Here is a 21,991-nt window from a genome sequence, read left to right as displayed (position 1 = left end):
GTGCACACTAAGAAGTACACATTCTTACATATTTTCAGGGCCTCAAGCAGGTGAGTCAGATATAAAGCTCAGTGGGGATGTATTTTCTTTAGATAGCTGGGTATTTACACACTTTACTACAAGGAAATAGTTTTCTAAAGGAAGTGTAACTCTGTAACTTTGTCAGTAAATCGCATGGTGCATTGGAGGAAATGTGAAGGGAAAAAGAGAAAAAAAACCCCACAAGCCCCCTCCAAAAAACCAAATAAAAAGTTAGCAAATTTTAGTAATATAGGTTCTGTAATACCCAGCCTGTTGCCAAGGGATGGTTTACAAAGTGATTCTTCTAGCTGAGAAAAATACCCAGGATAAAACATACACTGTGGAGAAAGTTCTCTTTAAAGCTTTTCAGAATTTTAATTGAAGCATAGCTCTACTTGCTTTGTCATGCTACTTCTCTCACTGAGCAGTGGTGCAGGTACAAAGAACTGCTCTCAGCTTATTGCCTACCAAAGGTAGAATTTCTAATTCAGGATTTTTTGAACTTTAGCTGTTCCTTCCCTCCTTTTGCCATATCAGAGGAAGGATGGGGAGAAAATCTCCATGAAGGTTAGTTAAAACAATCCTTGTTGTTTTTTCCACCTGAGGATAAGTCAATCCCTGTCTTCCCTGGAGTAGGTTCCAGCTCCTAAAGCTGCTCCAGAAGATTCCTATAAGGCCACTACTGGAGTATAGGGATTTTACACTGGTTTCATGCATTCTCTATATTCTCCCGACGCACACAATTTGCCATTTCATCCTTTGTAATTTCTGTAGTTAAGGTGAGCTGAAAAGGACAGATAAAGAGTCTGTAGCTTTTTTCCACTCCCTGGAGAGCCTCTGATAAGCCCTGCAAGATGCCCTGCCCTGAGTCTCCTGTCTCTCACTGAGCCTCTCTGCCCTGTGTCTTCTCTCTCTCTGTGCACTCTTGGCACAGGCAGTACTTTGCCTAAGAATCCCTGTGAAAAAATCCTGTATCCAAGAGGAGACATCCTTGCAAACAATACCCCTGCACTGTTCAAACCCAGAGGAAAGGAATAGAGAAGGCACACCAGAGCCTCGACATGGAGATGCATTACATTCCCCTGTGTGTGCCAGTTTATCAGATCTGCTATTGACTGCCAGGGGTGACTTTATCTCTTGTAGTGCTGTGCTCTTCCTTTCTGTTCTTCTGTGCAGCTCATGAGGCCATTTTCTTCCTTCTCCTACAGATTCCCCAGGTGTTCCTCCAAGTGCCAATGCTCATCATCTTTTCAGAGGGTTCAGCTTTGTTGCCTCTAACTTGGTGCAGGAGCCTGCACAGCAAGATGTGCACAAAATCACTGTTCACCCAATTGTGCAGGTACTGATGCTGGTTTCATTTCACATCTGATGTGCACTTACGTATGTGTGTATTTAAACTGCCTAATGTTCTCACTGGTATTTCACAGCTACCTAGTGTAGGAAGGAGGTGTTTTACATGCAGCACGTAGGTGTTGGAAAATGAGATTTTTTTTGCAAAGGGTTTTATGTATAAAACGTTCCTCACCACCTTTGCAAAGGAAATAGGGACTGCTCTTTGTCACAACTAAAATGAAAAGTACTTCTCAATACCTGAAACAGGATTCCAGTTGTGCATGCAGGACAGGTAATGAAATATTGGTTTTTCACTGAATGCATTTCATTCCCAACAGTTTTGCCTTGGATTATATGATCCAGTCTGTGCTGGCAAAGGGGTTTGATGAACTACTGCTATGGGCTCCCAGAGACACCGAGCCCAAGCTCTTGGGTGTAAGAGGCCACTGTACTCCTGTTCTGTTGCACAAAAGCCTGGATGTACTCACCTAAACCAGGGTGCTTGATGGGGGAACATGCCAGACACTTGCTTCTTTGCTGCCATTCCCCTTAAAAAATCTATCCATTTGTACTTTAAATCAGAAATAAATCGCTACAAAAGGTTTGATGCATCAGAGAAGAAGGGAATAGGGAGAAAGAACAGGGCTGCTTAAAGATGCAGCCAGTTTTCTCACTAGGAAAAAGCTCCCTCTGCTAGCCACAGCCACAGGTGTACATGCCTCAAGGAGGGGAGACCCTGTCTGTGGTTTTCATAGGTTTTCATCTCTTTTTTAATTATTTACAGTGGAATGTGTCATACTCTTAAATGATACTCATCCTCTTATGGCACAGTAAGTGAAATGTTACCCAAGCCATTACATCTCAGAAATGTTATATATATTCCTGTGATTTGCTTTGTAAAAATGTATTGGATATTGACATATGCAGATCTTAAAATTTAGCAAGTTCTGTGTGGACTTCTCTGGCAAGGCTATATTTTTAGAGAGAAGATTCTGGAGGATTTTTAGAGGTGCTGGTTGTTTCTTGAGTCCTGGGATGGAATTTGCAGCAGAGCCTCATATTTGGAGTTCACCATTAAACCGGTCTACCTGCCCAGACATTTTCCAAAGAGCATATGAATGGATGGCTTAAAATATTAACTTCTGTCTCATAAAGAAACTGCAGATGAACATATTCTAGACAAGACTTCCAATGATCTGGAGGCACTTCTCATATATGGAGTATCTCTCTTGAACACTGTGAAACTATTAGTATTTTATATGTTATCTGCCCCCTTTCTGTAATTAGAAATCAATTTATAGTGTCAAGATATGTGAGTTTGTCAGGAGATTTGGGCCCACAGTTTCCTATGAATTTCTAATATATGGTGATTTTCTGCATTCCAGAAATAGTTTAGAAAATCACAGCAGTTTTGCCACTACTTCTACAGACAATTCCATCTTGCAGACTGGAAGAAGGTAGAAAGGGAACAGACACATTTACTTGTTGACATAAAGAGCTTCAGAATTTTTTAACTGGATTTAGAAAAGCTGCTAAGGACAAGAGAGCTCTGTGAAGGAGAAGAGATCAAGGATCTCCTTCAAGAGGAGGCTAGTCCTTGCCTTTACATACCCATGACCTGATTACCTTGTTTCTTTTGTCTCCCTGTAGCAGTTGCATGGGAACAACATTCACTTTACTGATGGATACGAGATCAAGGAGGACATAGGAATTGGCTCCTATTCCGTGTGCAAGAGATGTGTTCATAAAGCTACGGAAACAGAGTTTGCAGTGAAGGTAAGAAAGCCTCTGGTAAATGCCAGAAATGCAGCTGAGGCTGCTCTGCTTCTGGATTTTTTGTTGGCTTATTTCTTGTTGCTGGGTGTTGCTTGGGATTTTATTCTGTTTCGTAAGATGGCAGGTTTCATGATAAGTCTTCCCTATTTTTCACACTTCAATCCCACCACGTAGAATTCCTCAATTGAAAAACCCTTTGCTGTCTTGCATGGAAATCCAGTTAATCACTTCAGCCATGCTCCTTGCAAACTGAATAAGATTTTTAACATACCCTAGACTGAATCATCATAATTTTAAAAAATTGCATATAAAATTATTGCAAATTTGAAACATGATTTATTCTTCTTTCTTACGTTACTTAAATCTGAGCTTCTTGTAATTAGAGAGATTTTTCAGTGAAAACCATGATTACCTAGAAAACTCAGAATTCCCTTTGTCTTCTTCACATTCAAAATGAATGCTATCAAAATGAGTGAAAGTCAGTCTTCAGCAGAGATTTAAAATATTGATTTAGTTGGGCATTGAGGAAAGTCAGTGAACTTCAGACTTGGTCAAGGAACGTTGCATAGAACACAGTCACTTTGTGGTATTTTTGGGGTCCTGCGTTGTAGGGAGGAAAGATGAATCTGACTCCATGTTCTTAGAAGGCTGATTATATTATATTATATTATATTATATTATATTATATTATATTATATTATATTATATTATATTATATTATATTATATTATATTATATTATATTATATTATATTATATTATATTATATTATATTATATTATATTAATTATGCTCTACTAAACTGTACTGATGTATAGAGAAAAGACACTTACAGAAGGTTTAACAAAATACTAAAGAAAAACTCGTGACCTATTCCAGAGTCCCAACACAGCTGGACAGTGATTGGTCATTCAGTAAAAGCAATTCACATGTTAGATAAACAATCTCCAACCACATTTTAAAGCAGCAAAACACAGGAGAAGCAAATGAGATAATTTTGTCTTCCTTTTTCTCTGAAGCTTCTCAGCTTCCCAAGAGAAGAATCCTAAGCAAAGAAATTTTTCCAAAAAATATAACAGTGACATCACATCTGCCCCAGAGGCCAGGGAGCTGCTAGGCTGAGGGAAGAACTTCAGCTGCTACTGTGGAAGGCCATGCTCAGAGAACTGTCATCAGTTCTATTCAGTGCTATTGAATAAACAGCATGCAGCCATTGCAGGGGCCAGTAGAGACCAGTGCAAAGTGCTTGTGAGATAACAGCTCAGAGGAAGAGTTTCAAACATGCACTTTTCTTTAAGGAAATGTTTAGCAGTGAAAACACTCACATGTTAGAAAAGTACTTCATGGTTTTGTTTTTGTACCAGAAGGGGACAAGGTTAGATTATAACATGGAATTTGAAAAGACATGGGAAGTTAGGTGAGATCCTTTCACTTCTGTGGCATCTCATGGGAACAGATTGCAGTACATAGAGAAGAGTATTTACCAAACTTGCAGTAAATGAGGGGATCTAGCCAACTGCCCGTATGCTTTTACTGTTTTAAAATTTTAGAAAAGGGGTGTAAATTTTGCTAATAAATGAGATTGTGTCTTTGCTATTAAATGAGATGATGAGAGCTTAAGGAAGTGATCCAAACGGCAGTTCATGGGATAAATGACCTCCAGGCAGTCAATAGAATAATATGAAACATTCTATTCAGTCTTATTTTCCACTACTATGGCAATGGTATGGGCATATGCCATTAATGGCAATGCAGTATCTGTGAAAATCCATGAAACTTTTCATGTTTCCTCATGATGGCCACAAAAATCTGGAAACCACTATTAACCTACAATCTGTTGATGTCACTGTTCAAACAATGGTTGATTTTTCTAGGCTACACCGTAATTAGGAGCATGGACTTACCAGCAGATCTGTGGGCTTGCATATGAATGTGCTGCTGTTTTAATTTCTAATGAATTTAAAAAATCAGAGCTTTTCAGTGCCCAGATCATTTATCAACAGATGGCATTATGTTATAGTAGGTGTGGGTTCTGTATAACTTAAATACATCCATGATGAACAAAATGTATACTAAATTTAAGTAATAACTTCAATATTTCATTTATATCAAGTATTGTGGACAGATTTATCAGTGTAATACAGCCAGTGTGAAACCAAAATAGAAAAACCTCATCCCTTGAAGATGTCTGAGTGCCCAAATTTGACAGGGTCCAGCATGCCCAGCAGGCTGGCTGTTTGGTGTACCTCAGAGGATCCAGAACAAAGCCAGGGCATGGAGACACTCAAAGCTCCAGCAGAGTTCAGCACTGTGATTGCTAGGTTTATGCTCTTTCCAATTTTTTAAAATATTTCCTCATTTTACTCCTTTCTTCTTCCACTTCTTACAACTCTTTTCTTGTCATGTAAATATGTCTTGATTTTGACTGCCAGTGTAGGCAACATGTGCAGAATCTCAGTTTCTGACACAGTGTGAGTCAAATGTGTAGCACAGATTTGGGGTTGGAGACAGTTGGTGGGTTTCTGTTTGTTCTGTCTTTCCAGCACATTTAGTGCTGCCTCTTTGGTTATTACTCCTACCAATATATTAATTTTACTTTTCTTTCAGTTTTATTGTAATTTCATAATACGATTATATCCTTTTGTTGTCAGAGTAGCTCACTTTCAAAAAAACTGCACAATGCCACCCATTTCAAGCAATTAGATAGCACAGGAGTTGCAACTGATATTATCATAATTATATATCAGTCCCTTTTGACATGCATCCTTTAACTCTCTCTTTAAAAATCACTGTAATTAGGCTCTTTTCATTTCTGTTAGTAAGTATAATTTTCTCAGTGTTCTCTAGCATGTAACATTCAGAGGGAAAAGTGTCTGCAGAGATAGTTTGTGTGATAGGCAGCAGCCCCATTTGCTTTGCACCACCTCATTAAAAGCTCCCTCTTTCAGAGGAGCTGCCAACACCTCAGAGAACATCATCCTGTCTCCCTCAGGAGAGGCTGGTGATAGGGAAGGAGTTAAGGAAATTTCATGATGGCATCACTGCAGGAAGACACACACCATGTCACTGTGTAAATAAATAATCCTTCCATGGAGCCTGCCACTCACCTTGTTTACTATTGTTCCCTGGTGTCTTACTGAGACAGGAGATTACCTGGCCAGAGTAACTTGAGTCAGAGCCACAGCCATAAAACCAAAATCTTTCCTAGCCCAGAAACAGAACATATTTAATAAAATGCAAAACACTTCATCCCTTTTCCTTTTGCTGGCCATCTGCTGCTAATTGTGGGGCAACTTGTAAGGGTAATTAGATGTCTAGCAGTGCAAAGATGGTGTTTGCTGGTGGTGTAAAAGCATTTGAACACATCTGGAATTTCACTCTTTTCAGAGCTGATTGAGATTAGGCACGTGTCTCACTGAGGAGCTTTTGGAATTTCCCCCAGACACCTCTCTGCACCTGTAGGCAGCTGTACTGCCTCTGTAAATCCAATCATGGAGCCTGCTGAAGAAGAGAATTTTCTTGCAACCTATTCCCTATTCTTCCATGTCATCTGTAAAAATGAAATGCTAATAATAAACTCTAAAGCTATTTTAGACGTGCCCTCGGGCTTCTAAGTGCAATATTTCAGACTTCAGACATAGCTCCACTTCTGAGAGCATTTCAATACCCTGCAAGAGAAAACCCTGTAGACAGTCAGATTTCCTGCAAATTGAGTCTACCCTGAAACTAGTAACCACCTATCTAGGTCAGTGCAGGTAGATGTTGGTTTAGCAAGTCTATGTGTCATATTCTATTTGCACGTACATACTCTGAGGAGCTTTTAGAATTTTACTTTTAACTTTTTTCCTTCTCATTCCCAAGTGAAAAAAAGTAAAAAGCTCTGAAATACAAGGATTTATTCATTCTTCTGAATCACAGAATATTCTGAGGTGGATGCTTCACAATACTCTGGTAGAAAGAGGAAAGATGGGAAAAAAAAGAGTGTTTCTCCTCTGATGGACTTCTACTGTGTTTAAGATTCCTCTGCTGTAATATTGATCATCTTGATTACACCAAGCCTAATGAATTTTAATAGCAAAGAGAACTGGCATTTCCAGTTGTAGTTACAAACTTCATACGGATATAAATGTAATGATGAGGTCAGAAGCAAAAGAAAATAAGATCAAAGTATTAAGTCACATTGGTATCTATAGAAAATAAGTTAATTAAGTAAAAGAATTATGCCAGAGGAGCTGGTAGAGGTTTCTGTGGGTGGAAGAAAGTTTAAAATGGAAGCCTAAACAGATTAAAAGCTATTGTTTGGAGTTCAGAATACTTGGTGAATCAGATTTTTCAAAGCCTTCCAGAGATGTGATGCAATTAGCATATTCTGAATGTTTTTCTTGTCTTGAAACTATCGCACAGCTTTCAAGCTTGGAGCACTAGTGAAGTTTTCAAGCTGGATTTTTGGATGTGCTTCTTACTGATGCTAGATTAAGTAAATTAGAAAAGGACTTCATTTCATCCTCCTGTTTCTAAAGGTTTGTCTACTCAGATTGACTCCTGACCCCCAGCAGAGATTACTGGTAGATAATAGACAAGTAGAAATTTCTGCTGCTGAGCCAGTTCTACCCCCAATACTGCCCCCAGTATTGCAGTGGTAGGTGTTTTAGATGCCAGATTCAACACCTTGATGCCAACTGCCTTTTTCTTCAGAATATCCAGCTGGTTAAGTCTTGTGGGTTTTCAGTCCCTCCATGCTGTTAGAGGCAAGGTGGAAAACTAGGTTGTATATCTTAAAAACAGGATATACATTTTTCTCTCCTTTGAAGAAGAAGAATATAGTAGAGATAGTCCCAATTGACAAGTCCAATTTTAAAGATGCCAATATTACAGTGGAATTTGGATCTTGAAACACATGTGAATCTCATGATTTTTTCCTATCTCTATAATGTACTAACCACCTGTTTGGCTCCAGATGTTCCACAGTTGTGAGCAAAGCCAAAGTTTGCAATCTGTGTCTGCCACTGGGGTACAAGTTAGACTCTGCTAGAGTCTGAGTGAATCCTATAGCCCGTGTATAATTCTGGCAGTTGCAAAGCACTGAAAGCACATCCATCTAGCATGTTTTGGTGTGTGCATACTGGAGAGAAGGTGCATTTTAATTAGCTACAAAAATTTGATACCAGCAGAGAAGTGGTGTCAGCATGCTATCAATAAATAGAAATCAGTAACTTGGGAGAGCTAGTATTAGCAGGCCCGTGTAATCAAACTGGTTGTATGTGTCTATTTATTTGCTAATGACTGTGAATGACATAGTCACCAAAACCCATCTAAATTCCAGAGTTTTTTCATGATTTCCTTTTACTTCATTTTCCGCTTCCATTGATGTTCATGATCTTAGTTTGGTTGTTTCTAGGTGGTTGCTGTGAGTGGATAAAACTGCACACTGATCTGAAGGCAAGGAGGTATTTAGTGGCTCTACATTTTTTCCCTAGCCTGTACTATGGTTAAGTCAGATGTTTAGTGCTGAATGCAATAAAGAAAATAGGAATCTTACTTAGTGAAATAGGAGTAGAAAAAAAAAAAAGAAGAAAATCGGTCCAAGCATCATTAAATCTCCTTGAAAGTAAAGGAGTCTGTAGATCTAGAGAGATTTGCTTAAAATTTTCTCTCCTTAACTGTAAAAAGTAACTAAAGTGAAACAGACAGTGGAAATTTCAGGGAAGGCTTTGTATCTATTTTTGTCTGTTTGGGATGTACTTAGTGTCTGGCAGAATAGGGATAAATATATCAGTATTTAAATAGGAAGGTCAATGGAAAGTTTGCTAGATGACCTCAGCTTTCTTGGCCCTGAGTCTGCCAGCTTGTCAAACCAGAGGCACTCAACCACTGCTTGTCCAACCTTGCCCCACCAGAACACGGTACAGAGGTCAGGCCCCAGGGTATGTGCACCAGTCTCCAGGTCAGAGCCACTGCTAATCCATCCCTTTTCAATTTTAGCAGAAGTTACCTGCTGCTGGGGCACAGCACTGTCAGGACTCTGCCAGAGAGAGGATGGACTGCATGGGCATGGATCAGATGCTGAGGTCCTGTCTCAGTTCTTGTTCAGTCCCGAGCAATGCAGACTCCCCTTGACTTTGCTGGCTGGCTCTCACAGTCAGGTTTGTGTGGGTAAGAGTAGGCCTTATCACATCTCACACCTGGGGAAAAAAAAGGCACCAGGAAGAATATAATGTCGTGTAAAAAGACCTCATTAGTCAGTTAGTCAAGTGATGGGAAATAAGAGTGCCAACTTAGCGCTTCCAGAAGCCTCTAACTGTCCTTGCTCTTCCTCAAGATGGCTTATCAAATTATCTATGAAAAGCATATATTTTTGCCTCTGCAACATCATACTAATGATACCTAAAGATACTTTCCAATATTTTATCGAGAAAGTGTTTCTGACTGCAGTCTGGCCAAAATTTTTCATTACTATTTGCCTTCCTTCCCTGAATATATAATGCAGCTATTCAGTGTTCTCAAATAATTTGTAGGATGGAAATACAAATATTTGAATACCAGCATCAGACAAGTATTTCATAAATATGTTGCTAGGGTAGTTGCAGTTTTATTAATACAATTTATATGCAGACCTATAGATTTCTATCTTATTTACATGCTTGCATATAAATGATTTTTTCTTGTAGTACCTGAGTAGGAATACTAAACCCTGTGAGATCATGTGCTCTTTTGATATCTGTGGTTTAAGACAGAATATAAATAAATTAGAGAAAATTTATAGCAGAAAATATGCAAGAATTAGAAGGCAAGCTCTATCAAGAGAGCTACAAATACATGTGATGTAAGACAGACAAGAGCTCAGTGGGATGCGATCAAAATCTATAAATATCACTAAGGTGATATAAATGATGGATGACAACCATTTGGCTGCTAAAGACAGCAAGGGAAGACAGAATGTCTTGAAGCTAAAAAAGGGAGTTACAGGGAAAAGAAGTCTGATTGTGAGAGCAGTTGGTAAAGCAGACTCTTCAAGGAAATGACTGGGATGTCTTCCCCTTCACATGCCAAGCAGTTGGATTTGTCATATTAGTGGAAATGTAGCCCTACAAAATGCAGGGTCAAAGGTACAAGACCCCTTCTTACCTTGATAGACTACAGAAAACGCTTACCAGGTTTTCCCATTAAATTTGGTTTATAAAGCTGGGCATCAGGAAATAACGTGGCCCAGACACTCAGGTAAAAGATGGCTTTGAGTGTCTGAAGCATACTCAAGCTTTTTGGCAGTGGAGCACTAAATTTGGTAGCCTATAGGCTGCCATTTAGGAGATACAGGCTTTAGAGCAGATTTAAGCACAAATCTTTGTCGTTCTTTGAATTGGCATAGGGAGGGCTGTTTTCTAGAGTGCTCTGCAAAGAAACCAGCATTAATAGCCCTAATAAGGGCTCATTGCCATAATATGAGTGATTGCAAACAGCATGGAGGATGTCCTCTAGCTGTCATGGAAAATGATTTACAGTAAAATGGATGAAGCAGCAAAGGGTGATGCATTATTGTTGTCTATGAGGATCTTACATCTGATCTGTGAGAGTATTTTTGAAGGCTTTCTTGGTTTTCCCTTTTCAAAAACTTAATCAAAGGACCTGACTTCCACCCGGACCAGGGTCATTCCATACACTCACCATAACAGGATGCAGCATAATGATGTCCTCATTTTTTAAGATTTGGGTTTTCTAGAATACCTGCAAAACTTCATTGGGTCTCACTTTTCTGTTGTTTTGAGTGTGTTCAGATAGGAGTTGGACTCAATGATCCTGATGGGTCCCTTCCAACACAGCATGTTGTGATTCTGTGCTTTCTGCCAGATAGTCTCCCCACAGAAATAAGTCAGTTCTCCAAGCAGACACTGCTTGAATAGCTGCAGCTACAGCTTCAGAAAGGCTAGGCCAGCACAGAGTGCTGGGCTCTGCTGGAAGGATGTGGGAGAAGGCAGGGCAGAGAGGCAGGAGTGGCTTGAGCATTTTTACAAGTAGCCAGCTTGTTTCTAGCAGCAAGAACCATTGCTGACTTTTGGGATAAATGGGGTCGAAGCATTTCGGGCAGGTAGAAATACAGAAATGTGTGCAGGCCACCTCTTAATCTCAGCTTCAAAGCAAATCTTAAGTGTGTAGTGGTTGTACATCTCTGGTTTAAGGGTTCCTGCAGCCTCCTTCCCATTTCATCACAAAGCTCTCAGTGTGTCTTTCCTTGGCATGGCTGAACCTCTGAAGAATGTAAGAATATGGTATTTCTCTCTGCTAACTAGATCTTTTCTGAGACACTGGATCAGGCAGCAGTTTTTCTACAGCTTAATAATATCATGTTTCTCTTCACTAATATGCTTGCCAAATACCTAAAGTATTTTGGACAGAATTCAGTCCTTTGTGCCTCTGTTTCTCTTTTGGGGCCATTCAAACTATGTTTCTTGCATTTGTGTTCCATACTGATGTAATAATTTTTCCCATTTAAAAATTCTGAATATGATTCACTGGTTTCCATCTCTGAAGCTGTCTGTAGAAGGTGAGAGCAGTGTTGCAGTTACTTTATGGACTTAAAACTCATCAGTCTGATCTAAGGCTGTGTGCAGAGCAGGGCAGACTGAACACACCACAGAGCCTTTCCCACCAATCCATTCTGCTTCCAAAACTGAAGATTTCTCCCTAAATTGAGCTTTTCTGTTTTATGTGTGCTATTGAAATAAATTTGTTAATGTTTCTGTTCTGCTTAGAAAACATGTGCTACCCTATAAGTGCTAATTAACAAGAGCAGTTAATTAACACTTCCAGCTGACAGCTTAGGAGTGCAAAGCTAAGTCAGTAAATGGTGTCAGCAAGTGGGCATGCTCTGTGTGCAGAAATGTTTAATGTCTCACCTGCATGGCTTGATCAGATGGGCAGTCCTTATTTCAGAAAAGTATTGCTAATTAGGCCTGTTTCTTCTTAATAGTCATTTTTTTAGTTACTATTTTCCTGAAAGACTTAAGCATGGATAGAGGGAAGGAATTTCTGAAACTAATCAAAACTAATAGCACAGCAAATAGTCCCTCAGAAACTATTAGGCTTGGAAAAGTTCTCATTGGAGACCTCTTAAATTTAAAATTATACCATGTTCTTTTAAATAATATTAGCCTTTCTGCAGTGATTTTCATCCAGCTTGAGTTATTTCACATCAAAAAAGGAACCAAATTAAAACAGATGCTTGGCATGAATAGACCTTATTTTTAGAAGGAAATATTACTGAAATGGAAACCTGTATATTTTCCAGCAGCACAGAACTGCAGAACTCTCTCTCTGTGACACTTCCATTAGAATTAGTATTGTAGATGAAACTGTCAGGTTAAAATCTGTGTGCTGTCACACTTCCTTTTTTCAGAAGAGAAGCAAATCCCACCTATAGTCAGTTCCATTAGTGGTGCCCTGAATTTTCAAATACATCACAATGTAGTTATAATGTGCAAAGGGACACAAAATTAATTCTCCTTTTGCTCATCCTTCCCTTCCCAGAAAAGGAGGGGATTTTTACAAAGACTATCACATCACACTATGTAATGAATCTGTTCTTAAAGGAGATTATTAACCCATGCTTACTCTCCAAACAGACTAGAGAAAAAAACTGTGTATGACAAAAAAAAAGCAGCTTTAAAAAGCATATGAAATTCTTCTCCTCCTGCATGGCTTTTTCACAAAGCCATTCAAAGTTCCCTAGTGCTGGTTAAAAGGAGCTTTACATCATCCCAGTGCCTAAATGCACTGGCAGCCTCAGGTGTGGCTGTACAAGGTAAGAGAATGCCCAGGTGTCTGCCCCGCCTTCTGCTGGACTTCGTGTTGCTGCAGCTGGAACAGCAGATTGGGGCTGTACCAGCAGCTCAGCTGCCCCAGCTCATACTCTGGTATCTCTGTTTCAGCTGCCAGGAAAGGTCACCTGGGGCACTTGAAGACAAGGCAGATTAAAAGATCATTTAATTGTTTGGTCACTAAAGATGCACAAGGTCCTTTCTCCCTAGCACAGACAGACCCAACAGAGCAGTTTCCTTGCTGCTAGCTCGAGCACAGCCTGGCCAGAGCCCCATCCTTTCTCCTCAGGCTCACGTCACTGCTCTTCCCATCAGTGTATCTCATGTTTCTTTTCTCTCCTTTTTCTCACTCTCCTGCTTCTCTCTCACCTTTTCTTTAAGGCTGTTCGTTTTCCAGACAGCAAAGGCAGTTAAACTGTCTCCTCCCATCTCTTACCTTTTTCCAATCTCACAACTGTAGTGATGGAGAACTCCATGTGAGAAACACAGCCATTCTCCATTCTTCTCATGCACAGTCATTCAGGTTAATTTCAATGCTGGAAAAGGCAATTTGTGTTAGCAGGGCTGGTTCACTGAAAGTGGATTAGGGAGTGCTCACACGTACTGTTTCTTTGGCAGGGCTGTAAGGGCTGTAAGTCCCAGCTGGTGGGTGGTATCAAACAGCTGAAGGCTCCAACATCTGCTGATGGCATAACTAGGTCCAGAAGAAGAGATTTATCTACACAGTTGGAAGCATGCAAATACCTTCACAAAAAGGCAGCAAGCAAATATATATACTGTCTATTTAGTTGCTATCCCAATTTCAGCAAGGCTTTACCCACACAGAATTTTATTGATACTCTCTTTTATACTCATTAGTCTGCTCTGACAAGCTTAAATCTATTGAAAACCTATTAGTAAAGGAGAATTAGATTATTTTTTCCATGCAGAAGACTTGTAGAATGACTTGTAAAAACTGGACAGATGCATTAATTGGTATTTTGAAAATATTCTGTCCTGCTCCTTTCTTCCTTGATAGAGAAAGTGTTCAGTATTGTCCTTTAAAGAAGCTTGACTCATTTTAAAATATCTTGTTATTACCCTAAATCCCACTGAGGAAAGAAAATGCACCTTTTCCTTTCAGTTAGTCACATAAATGATGTGAAAAAGAACAAACAGATCCCCGGTCAGAACAAAGGACACTATTGACTATGCTGAGCCCATTTTACTCTAAAATTCTTTCCTACACTATTTGACACAGACAAGTTTCTGAGCAATCCCTGGGTGTCCAATGCACAGAAAAAAGTCTGTTTGCTTTATGGCTCAGTTTCTTTCTCTTCTGAAGGGCAATGGATGACCCTTGTGCATCACAGCTCTTCTGAGCCAAGGTACAGCAGAGCTCATGTTACATTCTCAGTTAAGTTACTTATACCTTATGGTGAATTTTTGAGTTGGTCTTCTTCACCACACATCTAAAGAGAGAAATGGAAAAGTAGCATCATGACATATTACTCAAATTCTCAGGACTAGTAGCTGAGATCTTCCCTTAATACTGTACTAGAGAGTGTTTATAAGTACATTTTAGTTGAATTCAAATCAAAATCAGTCTCCTAAAGAAAATACATCATTGCTTGCACAGGAAGAGCTGCAGGAGGTTCATGGGCTCTACCAGAGAGGAACAGAGAAGAGTCTGTATTCATGCAAAATACAGTGTCTCAGAGGAGACAGGGACCAGGGTGGCAAATGCTCTTTTTACCATAGGAAGTTCTGGGTGGATTTAACAGCACACCAATAAACTCTGTGGAAGTGTTGTAAATCACTGCACAGACTGCCCAAGGAAATGGTGGAATCACCATCCTCGGAGGCATTTAAGAAACATGTAAATAAGGCAGTTTGGTTTTATGATGGACTTGGCAATGCTGGGTTAATTGTTGGACTTGCTGATCTCAAGAGATCTTTTCCAACCTAAATGATTCTATGACTTTGTGAAAAGGACGATCAGGAATATCACAGGAGTGGAGCTGTGGGGCATATTTATTTAATGGATTGCTGTGGCCATTGCAGCATACAAATAAAGAAACTGTGCATACTGCAGCCGGTCTGAGCTGCAGAGGGATTTCTGGTGAAGTTGCAGCAGTCACCCCCTCTGCCTCTTTAGCAGTCAAGGGCCAAGTGTAAGTCACAGGCACACTGAAGAGAGGCACTGGCAGGGTGACAATCTTTTGCTGTTGAGGAGAAAAATGGTTCTGGTCTGTCCAATTAGACTGCCCAGGGACTGAGAGGAATTTTGCAGGTTCCTTCACAACTCTGACAATGATTTGTGGTGCAGTTTGGGGCAGTTTGTCCATGTAATCAGTGTATTGCAGGTAGCACACACGTTAAAAAAAACATGCATATTTAGTGGGACTGTCTTGCAATTCGTATTTACATTGCATCTTGTGAATTAGAAGCATTAAATGTCATCTGCTGCTGTTGCTACTACATCAGTAGCAGAGTGCTTCAGGTTATGTTGGTTTTAGTTTTGTCAATAGCTGAGACTATTTTTGGTTTGGATTTTTTTAGGCCATATATATGCATTTATAGTCCTGCATTATTAATAGTCACTTAAAATTTTCCACAGCTCTGGATATTTGCTTTCACAGGGAACTGCAGCAGAAAAGGAATCTGGAATATGTAGCTTGCTACAGCAGCACAGGGATAGTGGTCCTTCACACTGGTGGTAATACTTGCCACAGTAGGTTCTGCTGGCTTGTACCAGGCAGGCATATACTAACAGGGGCACACGTGAGCTTCTCCAGTAACTTGACAAGAGGTTTATCGGTGTAGCCAAGGAAGTGGCCCTGAGGATCTTCTTGTATGTTAGGCTTACTGTTTGAGTGGGACACATTTAGTCACTGTGGTTGTGCTCACGTGGAGTGGGTCCATCAGGGCTACATTGGCTTCTTCGTAATGTCTCAACAAAACTGGGAGAACAACAGCAGAAATCTTTATTTCATTCACCTATTCTTGAGGTTTTGCTTTATTTATTCAAAGGTGGGCAACAACCATTTACCTGCATCAGCTGCCTGTTGCACTTTCATTTGTCACACTTCTGTTAATTCAGAATCAAATCACTGATATGGCCTCAGAGGCATACCTGAGCCATGGACAATTTCTGACCATCGTTATCATTACACATACATACCAGTCATGATGACTATGAAACCTCTGATTTATATTCAGTTATGCATTATTATGGCTAATGCATATGATTCTACTCATGTACTTGAATTTGTATCACCATAAATAAACCATGAAAAATGCATATATTTTATTAAAAAGCAGGCAGGCATTTATCCTCATTAGCAAAAGAGGTTTTCAAAAAGCTATTTTTTCCCTGCTAACATCATAATTTAAAACTTGTGCTCTTTGCTTAGCTCTTGGAGAGAGCTAACCACATTTAAGTTTGAAAGCCTTGAAATCCAAGGCAGTAGTGGAAATAATTTTCTGAAAATGCCACCCATTCCACTTTGGTTAACCTGTTATTCAAAAGTACTGCTGTTGTTTTCTAGCAATAAGAAATAGAGACAAAATAGTGTACTCCTAATGAGTTTCTAGTTGAATGAGTCTTTCGCCATTTCCTGTGCTGTTATTTTTGAGATTCCAAAATGCAAAGATTTCTCTTAACATTATTTTTTTATTCCTTATTTATGATTTAAATCTACAAAATGAGAAACATTAATCAGTGCTCTCAACTGGACAAATGACTAAAGCTCTTTACCTGACATGGCAAATATAGTTACCAGAACCACTGAGGAGAAGTCAGTGCTCTCCTGATCGCTGGCTTTTCATGCAGTGATGCTCTCCAAGCAGCAGGTGTCATGTGTCATGTTTTTCTAAGACCTGTTGCTACAGGTTTGCTACATACAAAACTAAAAATTTTGCATGTCTTACTATATTTTTTAATAAGGCAAAAGACACTGACTACATAGAAGTGATCTATGAAGCAGATTTTTTTTCCAGTTTAGGAATGGGTAGAGAGTTTGGTTACATGGCCAAATACAGTGTCTGATCACTCTGTTGTTCACTACAACAGCTTGGCCCGAAGGGCCAAATGATTACCAATAGTTTCAATTCAAATCTCCCCTGACAGTAAATATCCATACATTTTAATTTCTGACAAATACATATGACAATTAGTTTCTATTAATTTATCAGGATATATACAAGCATATGCCAATATTACAATTCTATCATTTTTTTATGTCAAAGAGGTAATTTTAAAACTATGATTATTTTAAAACTCTCAATGTTGTTCAATTTCTAAATGGCACTTCTTGTAACTGCCATTATTTATGGGTAAACAGAACTGTAGGCATTAAAAAGAGGGCCTACGCCTCCGGAATCTAAACTAATTATTGCTCCATCTGCCTTTGGCAGGCAGTCAGCATGGCTCTCATTTGCACATGGTTTGAGCTCTCCTCTTGCAGAATAATGATTAATAGAAGAATTTTGAATATTAATTTCTTTAAACTGTAGGAATTGGTTGCTTTGTGCTTAGTGCTGCTAACTGGTGTTTGACTACACTGTCCTTCATTTATTCCAGATAATTGATAAGAGCAAGAGAGACCCTTCTGAAGAAATTGAGATACTCTTGCGATATGGACAGCATCCAAACATCATTACTCTTAAAGATGTGAGTAGTCTTTGAGCACTTCAGCATTAAATGATTTTCACCTTCTAATCACGCTCACTTATCAGTCCATGTCTGGAAAATTCTTCAGTTGAAGGTCTGAGCTAAAACCAGACCCATTGAAATCAAGGAGAAAAACATGACTTAACCAATTACCGGATAGTGTTTGGAAAGACTGGTCAGGTTATATATTCTCCAGTTACTGTCTAACAAACCTTAAATAAAACCAAAGGGGCACAGTGCTGGAGAAGGAAAAAATGGGTTTGGGTTTGCAGCACTGTGTAAAAGGGGATCTCCGTAGCTGGGTGTTTTGGGGCACTGCTGAATACACACAGCGGTGTGGCTGGGCAGGGGGATGATCTTTTTCAAGCAGCAGCCACTCCTGTGCAGCCTGTGCTGTCTGCTTTGCTGGGAAGAGGAGAGATCACAGAGTCATTAGGATTCCCCCAATAGTGTTTTAATGCTAGGGACTATTTGCCTTCTACTCCAGCAGCCATTAAGGTACTTTTCTTCAGCATTTCATATGAAAAAAATAATCCTTCACTATGCTTAAATGAAGTAATGGCCTTTGGTCAGAGGTGTTTTACTTTAGCTGCCTGAAGACTCACCTAAGATTGTCCACACCATGTCAGATTCAAAGTTACAGAACATATCCTGCTTGTGTCAGCAGCCAGTACATTGTGGTTTAGACCTTAGCAAAGTATATAAGAATCTTCTAATCACATGCCCTCAGTGAAAGTCTCCCTAATTCCTAAGTGTTAAAGTGTATCTAAAAAATCTTAATAAAATAAGTTTTTATATTCCTTTCCAAAAACATTTAGAATTGATTACTATAACACTGCCTATTGTTGCAGTCCAGATAAAGGATGTTGACATGAAAATGGTTATCCTCCAATTTAAATTATAAAATTTCTTCTACCAACTGCTATTGACATTGAATGTAAATATGTCTTGCAGCTGATGCCAACAATATATTCACCAGAATTGCAAATATAAGCTAAATAATATCATTAGATGCAAATGTTGGCTAACAGTATAATACAGCTCTTTAGCTGATCATGAGTCAAAGGGAAATATTGATATTTGAAATGGCAAATGTTACCCTGTGGAAGTGGAAAGAGAGAACACTACTGAGAAGAATGCTTGGGTGAGAGCCAGCAGACATTTGAAGCTGTGTGGAGTGGTGCTGTTTTTAACAGATGAGCCTGCTCTGTTGACATGATAGAAAACCAGGAAAGCTACATTTCTGTGAGGACAAATCAGCAAGCTGCTACAGACATGAGAAAAAAGTGATGATTTAAGTCATTTTATAAAGTTTTCTTTTTAGTTGTTGAGCGTAAGGAGCCCATTTCCCACACATTTGCTGATACTTTCTTCTTGCAGCTTCCCACACAAGCAAGCCAACACTGTGGTTAGAGGACCAACCTGTACCAAGTTGATGGGTCCAAGACATGCATTTGTTGTGTTCCTGTTGCAGGTCTATGATGATGGGAAGTTCGTGTACCTGGTGATGGAGCTGATGCGGGGCGGCGAGCTGCTGGACCGCATCCTTCGGCAGAAGTGTTTCTCAGAGCGGGAGGCCAGCGCTGTGCTGTGCACCATCACCAGGACTGTGGACTACCTACACTCTCAGGGGGTAAGCCTTGCTTTTTTTGGCTTAGCTGCACTAATCATTCTAAAACTTCAACTTCTTGAAATCACAAATAGTTGTGATTTTGCTTCTCTGAAATGCAAATATGTTTCCCCCCCCAAAAAAAAATCCTACCTCAATATTTATAGTTACATTTGGTTTGTGAAATAGGGTCATTGGCTTTTTTTCCATTTTTCACTGAACTGAAGCATGTCAAAGTAGTATTTTCTTTCCCACACTGCAGTGATTTTCAAGTTCATGTACTTTCTTGAGATATTAGTTGCTGGCTTTTTATCACAATCATTATTGCAGGATCTGAACTTTTAGCAACACTTCAGATAGGGTAGCTGAATCAGCAGACAGGTAGAAAATCAAATGCTCAGCTCTCCAAATGAAGTGACAGTTTGAGCAGCTGATGGGAAAGACTTCTGACATGCTGTTAAAATCTGACTTTTAGAGTCTAAGCTCTATATACAAGTTTGAAAAATCTCCCCTTTTCTGCATTTCAGGGACAAGCAGTTTGAATAACTAGTCAAATATTTATTGCTTTTCCTGTTTCATGTTAAAACAAAGTGCATTTTGTCCTTTGGCTTCTATGCTTTCATGGAAATTTTTCAGTCTTGCTATAACAAATAAAGGCTGTTTTCCTGCCACTGAAATTCAGCATGTCTGGTAAAACGCACAGTCACATGAAATTGTGTGAATACATTTTGAAATTAAGAAAGAATGTAATCCCTCCTTTCAGATATGAGCTACTCACATGGAAAACCACAAGAAGACCCTTACACACTTTCCTCCCATGATGTGATTTATTCTTCACCTTTCAGCTGGGTATTCAGGGCCATCAAGCTTCAGGAGATTCTGCCACCAAGATGTTTGTAAAACAGCCCACTTTGGCCACCCTCAGGAAGTTGCCTCCTCTTAGAGCAGCAGCTCCATCTCAATACACCCGCAGAGGCTGTCAAACATTTTGTTTCTCATTTTAACAGACTTTCACTTTTTTCCCCTTCATTTCTCCAAGGCTTTTAAATAACTTTTTTTTCCAAAACTGAAATATTTTCGGCATGAGCTCTTGACCTACCCCAACCAGCAGACCAGAAATGGCAGCCAAGCCTTAATGCTCCCTGACCTCCTCTTCTCACTTGTTTCTCACTGTTCTTTCTTAAGGTTGTGCACCGAGATCTCAAGCCAAGTAATATCCTCTACATGGATGAGTCAGGAAACCCAGACTCTATCAGGATCTGTGACTTTGGGTTTGCCAAGCAGCTGAGAGCGGAGAATGGGCTGCTCATGACTCCCTGCTACACAGCCAACTTTGTGGCTCCTGAGGTAGGATCACATTTCAAAGCCTGCAGTAGTCTGTGTGTCCTAGGAAGCAGTCCTTCCTCCCTTGCTGCCTTTGTGAGAGGAGAAAGGCAGAAACCAGGCTACTGGCACTTGCACAGCCTCTATTACCATAATTTTCCTATTCCTGCTCCTGTCACAGCACTTGTTTTTCTCCTGACAGAAGCTGGTGTCTGTCTTGGACTGGTGCACGCAATGCTTTGGCTCATTACTGGGATAAATATCTTCTTTTCTCTAGCTGCTTCTGATCAGACTGCTTTCCCTTTAGTGCACTGCATCAGAACAGGATTAAGGCTCAAGAGGGAAATCTTGATGTCAGGTCACCCAGAGACATTGTGGAGTCTCCTTCTCTGTAGATATCCAAAAGCCATTTGGACACAATCCTGAGTGTTCTAGAGGAACCTGCTTGAGCAGGGAGATTGAACTATATGACCCTTCCAACCTTAACTATTCCAGGAGTCTGTGATAAAACTGAAAAAAAAATCCTTGCACAAAATCCTTACTATGCTGAAATCAGTGAGAGTTTTATTGTTGACTTCACTGAGCTAAAGAAACATCTCTCCTCTTGTGCTTTCCTAGTACAAATTCACCCCTGTTCTGGGGGATGTAGGAAATGCTTTCTCATTTTTACAGACAGGAAAGTGAAGGAAGACCAGTTTGTCCCAACCACAGGGAGAGGTGGCTCTGCACTGGCAAGTGCTGTTCCTTTCATGCAGCCCTGCAGGAGTGGGTGTGGGTCAGACAGTGTTTTATGGCTTGGGCTCTTTGCTGTATTTGACCCATGAGATGTTTATATCTGCTTCCTCACAATGAAGGAACAAGAAGTTAATTTCTTGGGTAAGTACCCATTTCTTGGAGGGATGAAAATCAAAAATTTTAGTATTTGCAATACACTGCTTCAAATGTGTGTCTTCCTTTGCTTGTTTTGGTCCTTATAAGAAAACAAAAAACTACTGTCTTTCAATACTTCATCTCTTCTCTACTGTCAAATACTAGTGTCTCTCAGTTGGTATCATCTAACAGTCTTTTTTCTCCCTAAGTTTTCTCTTCCTCCCATGCAGTGTTCATTTGTGACTGGGAAAAAAAAAATAGCATGATTTTTCTGTACAGGATCCTTTGATGATACCAAAAGTTGCAGGAATCATAGCCTTCCAGCATCAGAATTTGTTATATAGAGACCATTGCCAGGGCAGTATAAATTCAAAACAGATTTTCTTAATCAAAAAAAAAAAACCTGTTCCTTTGCCAAGATAGATTGCTTTGGGGTTTTTATTGAGGTTTGGTTAGGCTTCCATTTTAGAAATGGGAATGAGCTGTTTAAAATTATCAAAGTAGATTGAAAAAGTTGTGTGGCACCACAGCCATTCAATTTCTAAACCACAAAAAAAATCATGGTTGCAAAATTTGAAGCACTCAGATTTCCTCC

The 21,991-nt window shown here is 39.6% G+C and overlaps 1 protein-coding gene across 2 annotated transcripts in view; it reads left to right on the top strand.

Annotated features, from left to right (window-relative positions):
- RPS6KA2 (ribosomal protein S6 kinase A2) overlaps window positions 1-21,991 on the top strand; it is a 282,186-nt gene that overhangs the window by 246,275 nt on the left and 13,920 nt on the right. For both annotated transcript variants that reach the window (XM_036380191.2, XM_036380192.1), the window contains 5 exons: window positions 1,230-1,360; window positions 3,004-3,129; window positions 17,505-17,594; window positions 19,069-19,227; window positions 20,389-20,550. In XM_036380191.2, coding sequence (XP_036236084.1) covers window positions 1,230-1,360; window positions 3,004-3,129; window positions 17,505-17,594; window positions 19,069-19,227; window positions 20,389-20,550 — 668 coding nt within the window. The remainder of the gene's footprint in view (window positions 1-1,229; window positions 1,361-3,003; window positions 3,130-17,504; window positions 17,595-19,068; window positions 19,228-20,388; window positions 20,551-21,991) is intronic.

Source organism: Molothrus ater, chromosome 3 (genome assembly GCF_012460135.2).
Source record: "Molothrus ater isolate BHLD 08-10-18 breed brown headed cowbird chromosome 3, BPBGC_Mater_1.1, whole genome shotgun sequence".
NCBI lineage: Eukaryota > Metazoa > Chordata > Aves > Passeriformes > Icteridae > Molothrus > Molothrus ater.
Note: the sequence above shows the minus strand (reverse complement) of the source record. Positions and strands in the feature narration are given on the sequence as shown.